The 20,080-nt window shown below is 39.1% G+C and overlaps 1 protein-coding gene across 3 annotated transcripts in view; it reads left to right on the top strand.

Annotated features, from left to right (window-relative positions):
- The window catches only part of LOC145981303 (inverted formin-2-like), a 156,729-nt gene that overhangs the window by 80,126 nt on the left and 56,523 nt on the right, over positions 1-20,080 (top strand). For 2 of the 3 annotated variants that reach the window (XM_083114496.1, XM_083114498.1), the window contains one exon: positions 13,122-13,327. In XM_083114496.1, coding sequence (XP_082970622.1) covers positions 13,122-13,327 — 206 coding nt within the window. Of the gene's footprint in view, positions 1-9,470; positions 9,601-13,121; positions 13,328-20,080 lie in introns of those variants that run through there. The other variant, XM_083114497.1, reaches the window with a different exon arrangement.

Below are 20,080 nucleotides of genomic sequence, written 5' to 3'. Positions count from 1 at the left end.
TCAGCATCTATTTCGTGATTTAACAATTTCCACAAGAATACTATTTCATGTAACGTTCTTCTGTGACACAGCTTTGTAAACCGACATTCATATATATTCAATTTATTATATTTCAATATAATTTGTTCATATTGAATAAGGTAGCTCTTTCTTAAAATAATAAGTAATAATGATAATGAAATAATAGAAGTTAGTTTCAGAAATTGCGGTTTCTGTACAGTATCTTCCTTTGCTTCACCTTTTTTGAACGGTGCAAGGGTTAAGGAGATCGCCAAAAGAAACCTTTTTATCTCGATAAATTGAAATTAATATACGCGGCATTTCCGTATTGCTACACACATATTGTAGAACGTCTATTGGTCTTCTTAATTACTGTATCCATTACCTTTGTTACGTTGGTTACTGAGCAACACTCACGATGCGAAACCATTGGAAAGTGGTGGGGGAGTTAAGATAATTTATTTAGTATTGAGTATATATATAATTTCGACAGAGAACGAGATAACTTTTTGCGTCGCCATGGAGTTCCATTCCCTACATACATCTCTTACTGCCCTGCTCACTGATCCTATTCCTCCCACTATATGGCTTCTTTATGGATATGCAAGGAGATGTAATTTGACGATCTAATAAAACAGTATATACATCTATATGTTTTTTTTTTCATTCTTGTGAAAAATAAGTGCATAGTGAACTAAATACATTTTGCAAGAAATTCAGAAAGATGACTAAAATCGACTAAGAGTTGATAGGGTGAAAAAAAGAAGAAGAATTGAGTACATATACTGTGTATGTGGTGGGAGAATATGAATTATTAAATTATATGAACATATTTATTTTGTTAAATGTAAAAGTAAGTTTATATATACACGGTATATATATATATTATTAAATACAAGGGTCGTTCAAGGTTGACCGGGATTTTCGTACGTAAAAAATCGATGAATAGCCGGATCATGATGAAACGTGCGGGTGACGTAAAGTATTCCTTCGCGAGTAACTAGCGCCCGGCATGACGTATTTCGCGCATGCGCAGCAGTTGCAGCGAACATGGCGGCAAGCAGTGTGTCTGTGGCTGTGGAGCAGCGGTGTGTAATCAAATTTCTCGTGAAGGAGAAAGTGAAACCAGCTGAGATTTTTCAGACGATTGCAAGCACAGTATGGTGAACAAACGATCAGTGGCGTAGCATGGACATTTCGGTGGGAACGCCAAGTCCGAAGGAAGAGTCGGCCCTTTCTTGCTTAATAATTTACTTATGGTATTAGTCGCCACAGGTATTGTTTATTTGCCTGAAGTCAGCTGGGTTTTCAATAAAACATCATCATTGCATGTTTTAGCTAGAAAATTAGATGCCTCACTATGCCACAGATGTTTTGAACTCTGGTTTTCTATACCTTTTTTTATATCTTTCTGCATGACGCAAGTCATTAAAAACCTACCTGAATCACAAGCGCCTCTGCACAACAGTAGACGTCATTGTTGTGGGCGATCCAACTACTGATTGATTTGGTTTATTTTACTTCGCTTTTCTACCACTTTTGGTTAATTGCGAATATGAATATGAGTGATGATATCGATGAAGGGACACTGACAAAGAACACCCGTGCTCACGCCGGGATTCGAACCAGGGACCACTGTGAAAAGCGGAGTGGATGATCCAAATATCGTACACTCTACTGACGTAACAGTGCCGATTAGTAAATCAGACCACTGTTTATTACATCTTGAGAATGCTGATAAACATTTTAAAATAATTTTGTCCAGAGACCATTCGATGTTAAGCGTTTTCAAATGAATGCTAAACATTTCCATTCACACAATGTTAAGTAGTTAGATAATAACGAAAAAATACAATAAGAAAATAATAGTTTTGCGGGTTAAGTGGTAGAGCAGCCACAGGCTGAATTTCTATCACGAGGACTTCACCAACTTATTTGACAAAAACTGTGTTGATCTTTTAGTTTCTAATACACATCGCTGTTCGTGCGATAAATTATACAATGCAGTGGCCATTAAGAAGCAGTATATTTGAGATTGGTAAAGTTACGTCAGTCAATATTGCGTATTGTAGCATCACATAGCACGGGTTGCATGAGCGCGAAGAGCAAAGAACCGGGTAGGAATTCTGCCGCTGTGGTCTGCTTCAGAAGGCCGGAAGGGTCACATGAACCAATCACGGTAGACCTCTCGTACGCCGGCGTAAGAGAGCCTATTTACGCGCGTGCTGTAGAAATGGAAGCTTTCCCTCCATAAAGCCAGCAAGGAATATAGGAGTCCTGTACGCCGAACGTGCTCGGCGTCCGGCCGGGAAAGGCATTGAAAAGAGATGCTAGAACGAGTGTTGAGAGTGGAGCGTTGCAAGCGGATCGTGAAAAATAGCTATTATAATGCCATGAAGGTCAAACATATATGAAATTAGTCACGTTTTACTTTATAATCACAGCATTTAAGCATTTTTGAAATTTTAAATCTGGGAACGCCGGGCGTACGGGCGTACTATGACGCTACGCCACTGCAAACGATGTCGCGGACAAGAGTGTACGAATGGTGTGAGCAGTTTCGCGAAGGACGGGAGCTGGTGACAATTGAAGCGCATGGACACATTCGCCCGACTGCAGTCACACCAGTGAATATCGCACGTGTTGAGCAAACGATTCTTGAGAATCGGCGAGTAACAGTGAGGGATATTGCTGCCGAGGTGAATATCAGTGTCGGGAGTGTTGAGACAATCATTCACGACCACTTACGCTTCCGCAAAATCTGTGCAAGGTGGGTTCCCCGCCAGCTGACATTCGATCAGAAGTGGACACGCAGGACGGTCTGTGAACAGCTTCTGAATCGGTTTCGAGCAGAAGGTGATGAATTGTTGCAATCCATCATCACGTGTGATGAAACATGGTTGCACAATTCAACCCCAGAGACCAAAAGACGCAGCATGGAGTGGCGGCATAAAGGTTCCCCGCCCCCCAAGAAAAGCAAAACGCAGCCGTCCGCTGGAAAGATCATGGCAAATGTCTTCTGGGACATGAAGGGCGTTATCCATGTGGATTTTCTGGACAAAGGGAGCACATTAATGCCCAGTATTACTCCACATTGTTGAGTGGTGCTGTACGAAAGTCCATTCGCAAGAAAAGACCTGGGATGTTGTCTGGAAATGTCATTCTTCTCCATGACAATGCCCGCCCTCACACGGCCAATGTGACAGCAACAACTCTGGCCGACATGCGCTGGGAAGTTCTGCCCCATCCCCCCTACAGTCCGGATTTAGCCCCCAGTGATTATCATTTGTTTGCACCCCTTAAAGACCATCTGGGAGGGAAGAAATTCACGACAGACGAAGCACTGCGGAGCGATGTCCTTCAGTGGCTACGACAACAACCAAGTTCTTTCTACGCCAAAGGAATTCGGGAGCTGCCAGAACGATGGCAACGGTGCCTCGGCGCACACGGAGAATACTTGGAAAAACTGACATACTTTGGTGTTTCTTCTGCTACCTATTTTCTCTGCAAATAAAAGTCCCGGTCAACCTTGAACGACCCTTGTATATAAAGGAATTCATTTGTTACTTTTATATATATATCATATATTTATGAAGTAGCTAGTTACTTTAACAATTGGTTCAAAATGTCAATAAATTCCGAATAAATTATTGTATTATGTATGTTTTCGCTTAATTTTTGCATTTTATTAATATAAATCAATTAGATGTCACACTTATATTTGTCTTCCATTTTGTTTTACTTTTATTGTGCGTATACTGTTATTGGTGAAGATCTGTAAACGATTGCTTGAAAATGCGATTGGGACAGACAAGAGAGGGGAAGAGAGAAACAACAAAAACTGTCCCCCACCAAAAATTTCCGATGAAGGGATTTGTTTTAAGGCTCGGCTGGACCATTTGCATGCCAATGGTCCAGCCGAGCCTTAAGGAAAGATTGTTGGTGGAAATATCCCCTTCTGCTTCCCCTCCTCCCATCCATCCAGCGCACGCATAGACGTGTGTACAAAATGTTCTTGTTGTGCACATGTGGAAATTTTAAGTGCATAAACTGTAACATTTGTAGTGATACTAGCCTACATGTTCAAATCATCATGCACATCCCAGTTTGAGAGATTCTTACATTTGGAAATGATGAAATTAGCAATGACGAAGTCTCCTGGAAAGTTCAAGCAGTTTGTTGTCTGTATTTCCCGTCGCCAGGATGTCACACTAATATCGCAGCCTGTATGAAGCCTATCCCCCACCCCTCCAATGCGTGCATTGGCTCGGTACTTCACCGTGAGAACTGGGTCTTGCTTAATCGGATCGCCTGATACGAAGAATGCTGCGCAGACGAATTCTTCGCTGGTCCCAGGAAGTAGAGTTCAGGAACACAGCTACGGAAACTTATAAATATTGCAGAACAACTCTTCCAATTCCAAGCCACCATCTGGCTCAGAATTAATAATTGAGAGTAAAGACCTAATACCAAGGAGCTGATTTCCTTCTGGAATGCTCTTTTTGACACTCGACTGACGACTGGACTATGTTCTGATTGTAACTTACTTCCCTGCTCGATGCTGTGATCTATCAGAGCAAATGGTTGGTCACGTTATGATAAATTGCGAGTTTGACAAGTTTTTGTCTGTGGCTTTTATATGGATTTCTTTAAAGTTTGTTCAGAGTCTGAAGAAGATTTTGCTATAAGGTTAAAATGTCACTTTTATAGTGTGTTTATATGACAATAAATTCTGCTTTGGTCAGCATTGTAGTGTTTTAGTAACTTCTCAAAATTACTGGGCATTTATGTAAGCGTGTAGGCATATGCTCTCCTAACAGAATGGAAATTTTGCACGGTTGGAGTCTGACGCTGATAAGCCACTGGAGTTCAGCTAAATGGTTAAAACTCTAGCCAAAAGGACAACATATCACTACACTAAGTTGGAGGAAGCATTGTTACTTTTTAAATTCAAATGTCCAATATAAACAATACAATACAACATTGCATTAGGATTTGCATGTACAATCTTCTAGAAAGATATGCCAAAATTGTCCAACATTTTTTCATTCTCTCTGATTAAGCAATCTGAGGTTCAGTAAATTAAATAAGCTACCTCGATGAATTCTCGTCTCACAATCTGACCTCCCGGGTTCGATATGTGGAAGGTACCGATATTTAATCTGTTTTTTTTTTCATTTACTTTATGGAGTCACTCATTCTCACAATCGCGATTAATCGGAAGAGAATAATAACAACGCTAAATATCAACGTACATTCTAAGTACGTGGGTTATTTTTAAAGTAAGGTCCGTTTTGCAATAAAAACGAAGTAAGTAAATGTTTTTCAAAGAAACATTTATTTTCTGAATTTACATACACTTCTCTATTTTTCTACATAATTTCCTTGCCAGTTTAAACATTTATCGTAACGAACTATGAGTTTTTGGATACCCCCTCATAGATAATAAACCTTTTCCTCGAGCAAGGCCTCATCAACTCGGGGCAAGCCCCGGCACCTATTAACCTGTTGGGTGAGATGAGTCAAGGCAAATGGATGATAAACCTTTTCCTGCTCCCTCAAAAATAGGCAATAGTTATGCAGGAACAAACCTATCTCGAACTACGCACTGGGAATGATCAGGCTGGAAAGTTCATACGAACTAACAGATCACTGATTTGGAGTGGAATCTTCTCATAGAACTCTGCAGCCTGTGATGATAGCCAGTTAGTAGTAGTCGCTGGACGCAAGGTCTGTTTGTGAATACTGTTAAAATTGCGCGTGGGAATGAGTGCGCACGCAGGCTCCCGGCATTCGTTGAGCAGCATCTGACGCCATTTGCATTCGCGGCGTCAGTCTGTACGCTTCGTTAAAATGTTTTAAGAAAATCGAGCGCTCCGCCAACTGTGAAATACGGTCAGTCATCCGATTTTTAACAGCAAAAGCATGAAACCTGCGGATATTCATCGCCAGATATGTGAAGTTTACGGAGACAATGCAATGAGTGACAGTAAAGTGCGAAAATGGGTGAGATTGTTCAAGGAAGGTCGGGAAAACGTCTGGTCGGCCATCTGTAATCACTGACGAGTTGGTGCAGGCAGTTGACACCCACATTCACGCAGACAGGAGATTCACAATTTCCAAATTGTCATCGGAATTCCCACAAACGTCAAGGTCAGTTTTGTTTAAAAATGTGTCTCAGAACTTACAGTTCAAGAAATTGTGCTGTCGATGAGTTCCTAAACTGCTGAGTGAGGAACACAAAAACAAAAGACTGGCAAGTGCTTTGACATTTTTGACCCTCTACAACGAGGAAGGTGATGCGTTTTTTGAGTCATATCGTCAGACATGGGTGTCCCACGTGACTCCTGAGTCAAAACAACAATCGATGGAGTGGCGACACACATCATCGCCGGTCAAAGTGAAAACAAAACAGACACTTTCAAAGAGCAAGATCATGGCAACTGTGTTTTGAGACAGGCAGGGTGTTTTGTTAGTGGACTTTTTGCGGCAAGGAACAACAATTAACTCAGCTTCCTACTGTGAGACCCTAAGAAAACTTCGTCGAGCAAACCAGAACAAACGACGTGGAATGCTGTCAGCGGGTGTCGTACTGCTTCATGACAATGTACATGCTGCGGTTCACACTCAAGATCTGATCGAATCTTTTGGCTGGGAGGTATTCGATCATCCGCCACACAGTCCAGATCTTGCGCCTAGCGACTACCACCTCTTCCGCCATCTGAAGACCTTCCTGGGCGGCAAGCGTTTAGACACTGATGAAGAAGTGAAAACGACCGTGGATAACTGGGTATCATCGCAGGCGGCAGAGTTCTATGAGGAGGGTATCCAAAAACTCGTAGTTCGTTACAATAAATGTTTAAATTGGCAAGAAATTATGTAGAAAAATAGAGAAGTGTATGTAAATTCAGAAAATAAATGGTCTTTTGAAAAACATTTACTAACTTCGTTTTTATTGCAAAACGGGCATTACTTAAAAAATAACCCTAGTATAAATGCCGAGATAACAAAGTATCTACAATTTGATCCCGTCCAAACAAATACAGTACTCACTTGACTGCGAATTCAGTCCCGATAAAAGCTCGAGCCCCTAATGTTATTTAATGACATTGCAAAACTACAATTTCCAGAGGCAAAGACATGTGCTCATATTTCGAATTATCGAATTATTTGAAACCTTATCTTTGAGGGACTGTAATAAAGAAAGCTGTTTACTTCTAACAATGGATTATATACAACCGCCTTTGTACATGCTATACTTCCAGTTGTAATCATAAAATCTCGAATTGTGTATTTGAACAAGATAAAATGCTTGTAAATCGTCAGAATTATCTGTCCTTTGTTCAAAAATACTCATTTTTTTATCATTTATGACAAGTAGAGCCTTAATACACTTAACGAAAATATAGTATCAGTTATTATGATAAAAGTTGTTTCTCAGCGATAAGTAACCAGCTTTTTCTGGTGTGCAAATAAAGTTGCAATATTTGTTAGCAATAAAGTTGTTGAAATGCTCAATTGGACAAATAGAAGTGAGACAGGCTTATTCTTAGCCCAGTAATGGAGAATTTTATGCCGGAAATGAATTGTGTAATTTTAAATACCGGTATGTGTTTTTTCTGTGTTCTCATGATTGGAATTCACGTTAAAATCTAGTGTTTGGAATGTTACTTTATAAAAGTAACAGAGTCAGTGGCGTGCCCAAAGGGGGTTGGTGGGGATCATAACCCCCTCTTTGGTCCAGTATTCCTAAAAAAAAGAACATCAAAGGCAGGAAAAAATGTCAAGATGAGGACCGATTACTAAAAAAAAAGAGTATACATAACCCCTCCTGGGCACGCCACTGGTTACAGTGACTCTTTTTTAAATTTAACCCAGTTATAGTTAGTGTTACTTTAAAAATTAACTATAAATTGCTCCACGCAGTTCTACACCATTTTTTTTTCCACATAGGAATCCTATCGTACATAACAATTCTTTGTTCTAAAGCGTACTTATATTGTGATATTTTAACAACACTAGTAATACTTATCAACACTCAACACTTATCTGTTTAGAAATTTACGCAGAATAGAATATACATGTTTCTTCAACACGACACATCCTCCCGTATGAAAGCAAAAATACCAATATTCACGACAGACAGAAAGGTGCCACTGTTGATTGTTGATCAGAATTAGCTCTGTTTAGTGTTCCTCAAAAACAGAAGAGAAAGTTGACGAAACCTCGGCTTGGAAAGCTGCTTTGTGCTAGACTTGAGGGGATTTCGCCGGCAAGCAGTGTGTTTCCCGTCGCTACACGGACACGCGTTCGATCGGCTCAATAACTAAATGTAAGTTTTCGAAAACTAACTAGCCACAGTTGTCATTACTTCATAAAGTAACTGTTACTTGTAACTGCGTTTCAAGCAACTCGTTACTTTTTCCTTCATTATTCTTCCTTCTTCTCAAGAAGAAGACACAATGAACTGGAATGGAGGACTGAAGATAAACAAGGAATGGATGAAGGTGTTAGAAAGAGTGGAAAGGACAAGAGAGAAAGAGGAGAGAAGAAGGAAGGAAAAAGAGCGTGAGATAAAGAGTCCAATCACATTCTATATGGAAGTAAATATGTTTAGCCTTTTAGGTGCAAGTACAGTTGACAAAGAAAAGCCACCTGCTAGAATGTTCCAGAACAACTTTCTAATAGTCTGGAAGGGAGTAATGTTTGTGTGTATATATCGTCCTCTTTTGTACCTTGTTACATTTGTACTTGGTGCAGAGTCTGAAGAAGAACTTGCTAGAAGGTTGAAACGTTACGTTTAGTTTGTTTTATAATAAAATAAATTTCTGCCTTGGTCAGCATATTGAATTTTTCATAAAAAATTGACTGGAGAAAATATAACTAAAAACCGTAAATTTCCGCTGCCATTAAAATACCGTTAAAAATGACAGTTTTTAAAGTATTAGGCGTTATTACATGTTTAACCTCGTGAATGCAATGTTAATGATTCAATCCTTCCAAAATTATGCCATGTATAATCACTGCATATATAGAAATAACATGTACGAGCGTGGAGTTTAATATTCCAATTTAATTTTACGTCAACCTACAACAGTATGGGAAATAATTTTGAACGTCTACCTTCATCTGATATTAAGTTCTTGGTGTGGAAATTGTATTGAAACATCACCGAGTTCAAATGAGTTTAGACTCAACATTTGTCCGAAATATTATACGAAATACCTGTAGAATCCTACTCTTGTTTACTAGGTGCAAAACAAATGATAACCCTTCTGTAGTAGCTTCCTGATAGTCAAGCTTTGACGCACTTTATTATGTCAGTGAAGGTTTTTTGACATTTCAAGGTCATTTATATCTTGAGCAACAACACTTCTGGATGTCGAATTTTGAACGAAGATAAAGAAAAGGCCTATCTTGAAATCACATTGTCAGTGATCTACGAGATAGAAGCTGAAGTGATTTCAGTGGTGAAACAGTTTGTAGAGTTTTCTCGTGGTATGGACAGTCGGGAATGAAGAAAAAGAGAACCAAGGTGTCAAAAGTTGAAAGCGAGAATAGTGACGTTGCTGAAGCATCCTCGTGTTTGTTGGAATGTGGGTATGTAGTTCTTGAATGCATTTGGGGGAAATTGACTGCGAATCGTTTATGTAAACGTACATTGGATGTTATTGTGAAACATTTAACTAAGATATAATGTTGGTTAAGTGTATTGTGTCCAGAAGTTTTAGGATTCCCTTTATACTTATTGTTATATTGTAAATAATGAACACAATTCTAAGTGCTGGATTTAGTCTTCGATCTTTAAGGTTCCGCTGGACGTTTGGCCGATCCCAGCGGAGCAATTTTCGAAATGTCCTCTCCTTTTCAGAAATAAAGACTTCAAGTTTTAGTTTCCAGAATTTTGGAGGAAGGGTTTCAAAGTTAAAAAATATGAAAAATGTGAACACGGCGGTTAGAAACTCATTTATTAGTGTAATAGATGATATGGTTTTTCACCTTTGATGTTAACATTGTAGTAAACATTAAAAATTTATATTTCGTCCGTTCCGTTCTTTTTTCATTTTTGTAAATTCCAGTTTGTGTGTGTGTGTGTGCTGTGATAAGTACAAAAAAGTATTAATTTAAAATCAAACAAAAAATGCAAACGTTTATTCAAAATTAGTAACTGGGCAAGTTAATCAAAATGCAACTAGTTTGCAATGCGAGGAATAATATATCATTTAAATCTGCATACACACAAGAATGCTTTCTCTTCACAGATATTTTTGGAACCGTTTATTTAATGAACTAACAACTCCTTCCCAAAACGCAATCGAAATGAATGTCTAGATAATATTCGGAAACTGTTATTTCAATGATTACTGTAATAGGATATTCCATGTAGTATAAACCCTTTCGTTGGAGATGTAAGGACTGAAATCATTACCCCTTCACTGTATTTTTCTCTTGCCTACGAGTAAGTAAGGATTCTTACATCTCCGTATTTCATCAGGCCCACAACTGTAATCTAATACTATCACCTAATCTACACTATCTGATCAGAAGTATCCGGACACCACTCGAATTGTCATCAGACGTACTTTGTGCCACAAAATCTAAATACGGAAGGATACAAAGTAATTTTGAGCAGTTTCATCGTCTACGATTACGATAGAACAATTCGCTGGTGACGATTGCCTGTATCAGCATGACAACGCTCCCTGTCACAAAGCAGTGCCTGTGAGGAAAAGGTTTTCAGGCAATTAAGTTACAGAGCAAAGGGTGGACCTACTCCGTATTAATGTCAATTACTGGAATTTGTGGCGTAATGTACGTCTGACGCAGTTTCGAGTAAGTGTCCGGATACTTTTGATCAGAGAGTGTATATTTGATTTTTAAATTGTGTGCACATCTCTACAATATTTTTTTTCTGGTTACCTCACCTCTTGTGAAAGGAACATTATCACTTCGAATTATTTATAATTCCTGTCGTAACTTTCAGAGAATTGTGGCTGTATACTTGATAGAGTAGGTGATTGATAATCCAATTGGAACGTGATTGGGTTATCGCGTATTTTTAGAGAACACACATGTGTCATCGGTTTTCCTTGGTAACAGACCGTTTTTTGAGGGTTATTAAATTACCTTTACACACGTACATATTGAAAGAAAAGTTCAAGTAATTCTATCTGAAATTACTTTCATACTCAGGAGAAATTTATCATTGTTCTGCAACTATTGAAATACACGCTGAAATTCCTGCAATTTACGGATGTTGCTGAAAGATAACTCCAAGATGGCGCAGTGGTAGCGTCGTCGCCTTGTAATCAAGGGATCCCGGGTTCGATACACGGTGGAAGCACAGTGGTTCGGATTCCGCTTTAAACTGTAGGTCCAGTCCCGATTAGTCTTATTGTGCATAAAGTGGGCTTGAAACACCAAATCAATCATTATCGTTATTAGATTTGATTACATGTTAGAAATATTAGCAAACGTGTGTAAATGATTTCTGTAGAAACGCTGAATTTATCCTTTGTTTAGAGGTATGTACTATAGGTGAAATCCGACTTAGAGCGAATAACATATAGAGTTTGACATATGCAAGATGTCTACATCAAACAGAATATCGTGTCAACAAAGCTTATGAACCAGATTACGCACTTGGTATGTGAAGCACACATTAGTTCCACCTTCATCTGACTTTAAGGTGGCAGTAATTTTGACAAACTATTTTCGTCTAGTCATCCTTGAAGTTGAAATTGTTTGAGTATTATCGTCCCTTTCCACTTAGGGCACTGTGCATGTGACAAATTCAGTGTGCGAAATCATACATTTAATTATACGATATACAGATATACATATTTATAATGTTATTAAAAGTAAAAATAAATTGCTAAATTAAAAATATATTATTAATTACATAGAAAGAAATTAATTTGTTACTTTTATATATATATCAGATATCATAAAGAAGCAAACTAATTTATTTACTAACTGGTTAAAGATGTTAATAAATTGTGAAATAGTTGAAGTGTTATTATACAGGGTGTTTATAAAAGGACTCCGAGGTTTTGAAGCTAAATATTTTATTAAAAACTGAAACTCAGGAAAAAGTAAATGCATATTTTTGAAGGTAATGTTATCAAGTTTTGTTTACAATTTAGTATATTCCAATGTGTGCCCTGTTTGTAGCACGGCACACATCCAAACGATAATCCACTTCTTGCCACGTCCTGGCCAGCATGGCTGGGCTGATGGCTGCCACAGATGCGATAATTCTTTGTCTTAGATGGTTGACATCTTGAATTTTCTCCTCATAAACCATGTTCTTCACATGTCCCCATAGGAACAAGTCTAAGGGAGTAAGGTCCGGACTTCTTGGAGGCCATGGAATAGGCCCTTTCCTTCCAATCCACACTTACAGTTTCTTTAAACGCCTTAAGCCATTGACGAATGGTTTTGTCCGAAGGCTAAACACCACCATACTCGCGTCGAAAGTTCCGCTGTACTGTAACAACAGATCCACTTTCTACAAGCCATATCACACACTGCACCTTCTGTTGTGGCGCTGTGTTCGCCTCTGCTCGATCACTTCAAGGTCAACGCTGCTCAGCGTTGCCAACCTTTGTTGGAATAAACTCCAAACGGCGTGAATAAAACTTGAGCTACTGATTGCAAAGTAATTAACTAACCTGTAGTTATCTAATACCGTTTGCGCACTATGATTGTTTAAAACCCAGTAGTAATTTATAGATACCCTGTATATAAAATTTTATTTAGTTTTTGCTTTGTTAATATTAATCATAGATTTCATAGTCATTTTTGTCTTGCATTCTTGTTGTACTTTTAATGTGCGTATTTATGTAGATTGGTTAATGATGTCTTGAAGAGAGAAAGCATTCAACACTCGCAACCACACTGTGTGCGTTTCGATATTATTCTTAGTAAAGTATATTTGAAATTAAAAGTAATTGCTTATCTTATGTTCGTTATAACAAAAACATCCCCCCTGGAAACATTTGGTGGGGGGATTCTTGATTCCAAGATTGTTGGTGGGGATATAAATCCCCATCAGGATTTCGCCTCCTAGGACAAATTGTCTCACGTCTCAAAATTAATGTATTGTTTCTGTTTTCCAGAGAATGGACACTGGAATTCCTCCAGCGGGATGGCCTGGAAGTGTTGCTGGAGAGCCTGGAACGTCTGGGGGACAAGTGCTTCTCCAGCATGGCGGACACTATCACCCAGATCAAGTGCATTAACTGTATCCGGCAGGTGATGAACAGCAAGACGGGCCTGGAATACATCGTAGGCCACAGAGAGTACACGCGGCAGCTGGCCAAATGTAAGTAGAGATTCTAAACATTGGTAGTTTGCAAATGTAGCACCACTTTCTCGAGGAGTTTCTGTCCATAGTCGAATCGAACCATGTTGATGCACCTTGATGCATCTTTTTGGATGATGCACTTAAACGTTTGGTCTGAGCTACATACTTTATGTAGCTCAGACGAAACGTTTAAGTGCATCATCAAAAAAGATGCATGCTGGTGTATCAAAACGCATCAGCTGATGCATTAAAGTGCATCTCGGCTGAAAGAAATCCTCACTTGAATCAAATGATGCACTTTGGTGTTTCTTTCACGACATACAAAAATGCACCCAAACACACTTTAGTGCATCAATCGATATGATGCATTTAGTTCTCTGTGTGTAGGTGTAGTGTACATGTATGGCAGTATCAGGCTGGTGCAATGCAATCATGTTCAGCCAAGTAGACGAATAGCTTTGTTCAAGTTTAGAAGATTCAACAAATGCCTGTCTGCTGCTTTAAACGATCATTTGATTAGTCAGCCCGCTAAACCATCAACTTTGATTGGGGGGGGGGGGCTATGACCAGAGACAGCAAAACACGTGACTTATTACTATATACTAAGTATATAATTATGAGTATTGTTAACATTTTTACTAAAAAGAGTTTCAAAAGAAGATGTGCATGAACTGGGAGAGTGGATGGGACGTTCGGGCTACAAATGGCTCTAACATGACATTCAGAACGACATCATTGATATATTAGGGAGATCTGTTTTGCGCTTCGTGGTAGCAGATATTAAAAGTCGGGGATATTTTGCTATTATGGTTGACGAAACTTGTGACATATCCATCCGTGGACAATTAATATTCTGCATTCGAACTGTGAATAAAAATTTTGATATTTTTGAGGAATTCATGGGCTTTTATGAGATTCCGAGAACTGAGGCCAAAACTTAAAAAAGGGAGGAAGTGTAGTCATTCATTAATTTATTTCAGTGATCAGAGCCCTCCAATAATTTTGACAAGTCGGCGCCCCTGGTAGGGTGTATCTAAGACTCATCTGCAGAGCTCCAACAGTAAATGTTGCATCAAAATGGTAATAAGTAGTGACTTTATGCGATTTTTGAGGAGTGTCGCGTAAAACCTATAGAGTAGGATGTATTGGGAGGAGTGTTGCTAAATCACTGATGTAGTTGACAAAAGAACACACGAACAGAGGCGCAACCACGAATTTTTGTCTGGGGGTGCAAGTACCAGGATAAACGTACCACTAATAATAATAATAGCAGTAATAATGATAATAAAATAATAATAATAATAATGTTATTATTATAACATTATTATTATTGATTTGCTTTATTTTACTTCGCTTCTTGTGCCACTTTTGCTAATTTGAAGATCGGGATGAGTGATGATATGATGAAATTGATGAATGGACACTCACAAACATCCATGCCCAAGCCGGGATTCGAACCCGGGACCAACATTATTATTATTATTATTAGTAGTAGTAGTAGTATCAAAGATGTTATTACCCTCGTAACTTATGCAAAAAGGGGGTAGAAGTTGGTGCTAAGGCATTTGTGTTTAAACAAACGATTTCAATTATTTTTTCAACACGTTAAATTTCCCATTAATAATGGAAAATAAGCACAGAAACAATTTTTGAAAGAGAGAAAATGCTTGATAAATGTATTCCGAATATATATTTTTTTTACATTAACATGTATAACTTTCATGCACGATATATGTTTCACATATATGCAACATGGAAATTTAGAATGCATTGCAAGAAAATTTTTGGATCCAATTTTTTTGGACTGTAATCAATATTGATTTAATAGGGCGCAAATAAATTCACGAGAAACCAATGGATTCACTCTTTTACAACTTTTGTGCCTCGCCGATGGTGTAGCGGTAAGATCGTCGCCTTGTAATGAAAGGGTCCCGGGTTCGATACCCGGTGGAGGCACATGGCACAGTGGTTCGGATCCCACTTTAAACTGTAGGTCCAGTCCCGATTAGCCTTTCAGTGCGTAAAGTGGGCTTAAAAGCAAAAATCAATCTTACAACTTATTTTCATTTAGATCGTTCGGCGACCAAGGCCGCCGCCCCCTAGCTACGTTTCTGAACTTGATAAGACTAAGAAAAACATATATTACGAGCGAAGTGAACAAGAAAATTTTACGAAAAGTATTCTTATTTACATGAAATTTGAAGTTGCGGGCGGTAATTGCCCCCTGCAGGTGCACTTGGCCGTCAATGTTTGCCCCCCTAGAACTCATTTCAGTCCAAGGTTGGGGGGCAATGCCCCCTGCCCCCCTGTGGTTGCGCCACTGCATACGAAACGCCCGACTCCAGAACTGAACTCGAACCTTTGGATTTCGGTGCACTTAACCATCGGTGCAACATAGCCCCCTTTTACCACGGGGGGGTCAAGCACTGCTGACACTATGTGCTGGTTGGCTGGTCTTTCATCACTTGTTACAATTTGAAAATAATATCTTTGAAGTATAAAGCCTGTTTCAGGGATGTATATGTTTGCTATCATCTTAAATTTTGCTTCGTAATTTCTATATGACTAAATGTCTAGAGAAAATTAGTAATGCTTATTAAATATTATAATCTTGTCCTCGCATCCAATGTTCTAAATGGAAATTCGCTGACTCGTGTGGCAGAGTAGCTATCACGCCACGGATTCCGGGTTCTAATTTTGGGTTGGCATGGCTGTTTCATCATCATCATCATCATCATCCTCATCGTCCTTATTAGCCAAAAGTAGCAGAAAAAGCGCAATCAATCAAGTGGAAATTCTTAACTGGGGGATGTTTGATCGAGTGTGGGTATAGGAGTGGACAAGCTTGCATGGATCACCATGAAGGCAATGTACGGACAACGAAGTTAGTAATTGGGTGGGTTTCATACAGCGTATATCGATACACTTGTAGGTTTAGTTCTATCTTCTGCAAATATGCTGTATAAAGGAAGAAACTGCCGGAGTCTAAGTGAGGTGAGTGTACTAGGACTAGGTGGTAGGGGATGCTTATAGAAATTGCGTTCGGAAAAAGAGGAACTTATCTTTCTTACATTTGATTGTTGTAGACCCTACTGTTATCGAAAATGTACATTGAAAATGAGACGGTAGTTGTACCTCAAGTATGTCTTCTTTACGAGTCATGATCAGGTGCGTCGCTTGATAATGTTCGCATGAGCACGTGAACACTCGTGTATATGTCTTAAATTACGTACATATTAAATGCACACACACATACGTATATTTATTCGATGTTTGATGTACGAGTATATACACACAATTTACTCTGACACGACTTCTTTCACGTCTGATAACTTCTCTAGATAGTTGGTAACACTGACTCCTACGGTGTTCCACGGAGGGCGTTGAACACAATTGCTGTGCGTGTTGCATAGAGCTGACAGCTAAGGGGCTGTTGGCCACTATACCCCGAACATGTTCACTTCGCTGTGCGGAACACTGATGCAAGAACAATACTTCTAACGTTCGGCACCAGAGTGCAGCATGTAGAAGGCATGTCTAGGGGGACTCGAAAAGGCCTGTGCTACATAGTTGCAAACTTTAGCGAGAATTCGCTAAACCTGGCAGATTTTAAGAGGGAGAGGGACAATTTCCCCTAGGTCCTTCTTGCATTACTTAAAATATAGCGTGATTTTGGGGGGAAATTGTTAAAAATAAATTGAACTGTTATTCTCACTTTTGCAATTGAATATGAAGTTACAAGGAACCGGAGTAAATCTGCATTCAGTACAAAAATATTATTGTGAACACTCGTATGCGAACCGCACGCGACGCCACTGGTCATGATAATTACTTATTTATTTGGCCAATGTTGTCCAGTAAGGTCAATTACTTTTAGAAAAGAATAAGTTTCACTCACACTTACTTACTTTCTATTGGAAAGCCCAGAACACAATGGAAAATAGTACAGAGCTATTTTATCACGTTGTTCTCGAGATAATCACTCTTTCGGATCTTGTAGCAGTTTTTTTTATCATTATTCTGTATTCGCGATTAATGTGTTAACAACCGCTCTTGAAGTTATGAAAGATAAAGTTGATGGATGGGACAACTTAAATGCTTTGTCATGTGTTTTCATGTTTGTGGTTCACGTTTTTGATTGCTGACTAATATCAGGTGGGCGATAATGCTTGTTAGCATGTTATTTTGTGCGTCATTTCTCTTCATTATTTCACATTAATTAGCTTGAATATGAGATTTTAACTAGCTTGATCGCGTCCGTGTGGGTAATTGTTTCGCTGACTTTGATGTAAATTTTTGTCGTATACTAATACAACAAGACACTAGAGGCACCATAGGCGTAACTTGGCTGGGGCAAGGGGGGGCACTTGCCTTCCCAAAATTATCGTGTTTATTAATATTTACAAGTTAGGGCACCTGAGGAGCAAAGCAATAAAGAGTAATATTTGTGATTTCGCAAACGTCACAGTTATTTAGCAAATAATCCTGGAAGCTGTTTTTACAGGATAGAAAACTTTTCGAGTTTCTTCCCCCAAAGTTAAACCCCAGGTTTGATTCTGCCCGCTTAAAATTAGGCCCAGTTTAATTCTGCCCCCCTCAAAGTTAGGCCCAGTTTTATTCTGCCCCCTGAAAATTAGGCCCAGTTTAATTCTGCCCCTCAAAATTAGGCCCAGTTCAATTCTGTCCCCTCGAAATTAGGCCCAGTTTAATTCTGCCTCCTCGAAATTAGGCCCAGTTTAATTCTGCCTCCTCGAAATTAGGCCGTTTAATTCTGCCCCCTCAAAATTAGGATCAGTTTAATTCTGCCCCCCAAAATTGGGCCCAGTTTAATTCTGCCTCCTCGAAATTAGGCCCTTTCTGCCCCCTCAAAATTAGACCCAGTTTAATTCTGCTCCCTCGAAATTAGGCCCAGTTTAATTCTGCACCCTGAAAATTAGGCCCAGTTTAAAACTGCCCTCCTCAAAGTTAAAGCCAGTTTAATTCTGCCCCTCAAAATTGGGCCCATTTTATTTCTGCCCCTCAAAATTGGGCCCAGTTTAATTCTGCCCCTCAAAATTAGGCCCAGTTTAATTCTGCCCCTCAAAATTAGGCCCAGTTTAATTCTGCTCCCTCGAAATTAGACCCAGTTTAATTCTGCCCCTCAAAATTAGGCCCAGTTTAATTCTGCCCCTCGAAATTAGACCCAGTTTAATTCTGCCCCTCGAAATTAGGCCCAGTTTAATTCTGCACCCTGAAAATTAGGCCCAGTTTAAAACTGCCCTCCTCAAAGTTAAAGCCAGTTTAATTCTGCCCCTCAAAATTGGGCCCAGTTTAATTCTGCCCCTCAAAATTAGGCCCAGTTTAATTCTGCTCCCTCAAAATTAGACCTAGTTTAATTCTGCTCCCTCGAAATTAGGCCCAGTTTAATTCTGCCCCTCGAAATTAGGCCCAGTTTAATTCTGCTCCTCGAAATTAGGCCCCGTTTAATTCTGCCACCTCAAAATTGGGCCCAGTTTAATTCTGTACCCTGAAAATTAGACCCAGTTTAATACTGCCACCCTCAAAGTTAGGGCCAGTTTAATTCTACACCCTCAAAGTTAGGTCTCAAGTCACACCCATGCTTGGGAATGTAACGTCGCAGTGAATGAATGGATGTCTAAACACTGCAGGTAAAAGGAACAGCAGCGCTTTTCAGATAAGAAAAACAGGTGGTGGCTCGAAACCAGATACGGGTCCGATTGGCTTCCTCTCGAGCTGTGTCAAATATACTGAACTGGCGTTCGAATCAAGACTTGAACTATACACAGAGAGAGAGAATTGATTGATTGGTTTGGTTTTGTAAGTCCACTTTGTGCACAGAAAAGCCAATCGGGACTGGACCTACAGTTTAAAGTGTAATCCAAACCACTATGTGCCTCCACCGGGTATCGAACCCGGGACCCCTTGATTGCAAGGCGACGACGACAGAGAGACAACCAAGAAATCGAGCCGACGGAAGTGCTTCTAGGATATGTTACACTCACTTTATGATAAACCACTTTCCCGGTTGACTTTTATTATAATGCAACATAGTTACATAGAATGCTATTTAATGAACAAGTATGAAAAGCTACGTATGTAGTTAATGAAAGGTGAGTTTCAGCAGACGCCATGGCGGTTTTGTTTTTTTAAAGTTTTCACGGGTCAAAGTATCAATTGAAATGACAAGGAAAAATAATGGCTTCCTTATGACGTCAAAAGGTAAAGGCCGCGAAGCAATCGCAAGGACGTTTTCTTATCCTAAGAGTAATTGTTTTTTCATGGCAAGATAAAGATGGAAATAAAATCTCTTTCGTGCTTTGAACAATTTGTAACGATTAATACCGCAACTCCTTTCTTACTTGACTAGTTATCTGGCAGATATATAATGTGGTTGATTTGTATACAATGGATCTATATACATCATGTTGGCATTGTGCCATTTTTCGTGTCTGCTGGGATGGCAAAACAGAACATGCGGAAATAAATTCTACAGTGCTCAGCTTCACAAATAAAACTGTGTGAACTATTTTCTAATTGATTGACCTCGCATAGCGAACGAGGAAAAATCTTACAAATCTTAGTTTTTACAACAAAATAAAACAGTCCACCAATTTCTCTATTTAGTGGCGTTAATATAACGTTCTTTCAACATTATATTCAGACTACCCAGAAGCCTACACAATATGAAATATTTTATGAAGATTAACATCTCTGTGAACGTGTTTCACTGTGAGAAACTTCACGCGAGCAAAGAATGATTCAGACAACGAA

The sequence above is a fragment of the Lepisma saccharinum genome, chromosome 29, assembly GCF_977018435.1.
Source record: "Lepisma saccharinum chromosome 29, izLepSacc3.1, whole genome shotgun sequence".
NCBI lineage: Eukaryota > Metazoa > Arthropoda > Insecta > Zygentoma > Lepismatidae > Lepisma > Lepisma saccharinum.
Note: the sequence above shows the minus strand (reverse complement) of the source record. Positions and strands in the feature narration are given on the sequence as shown.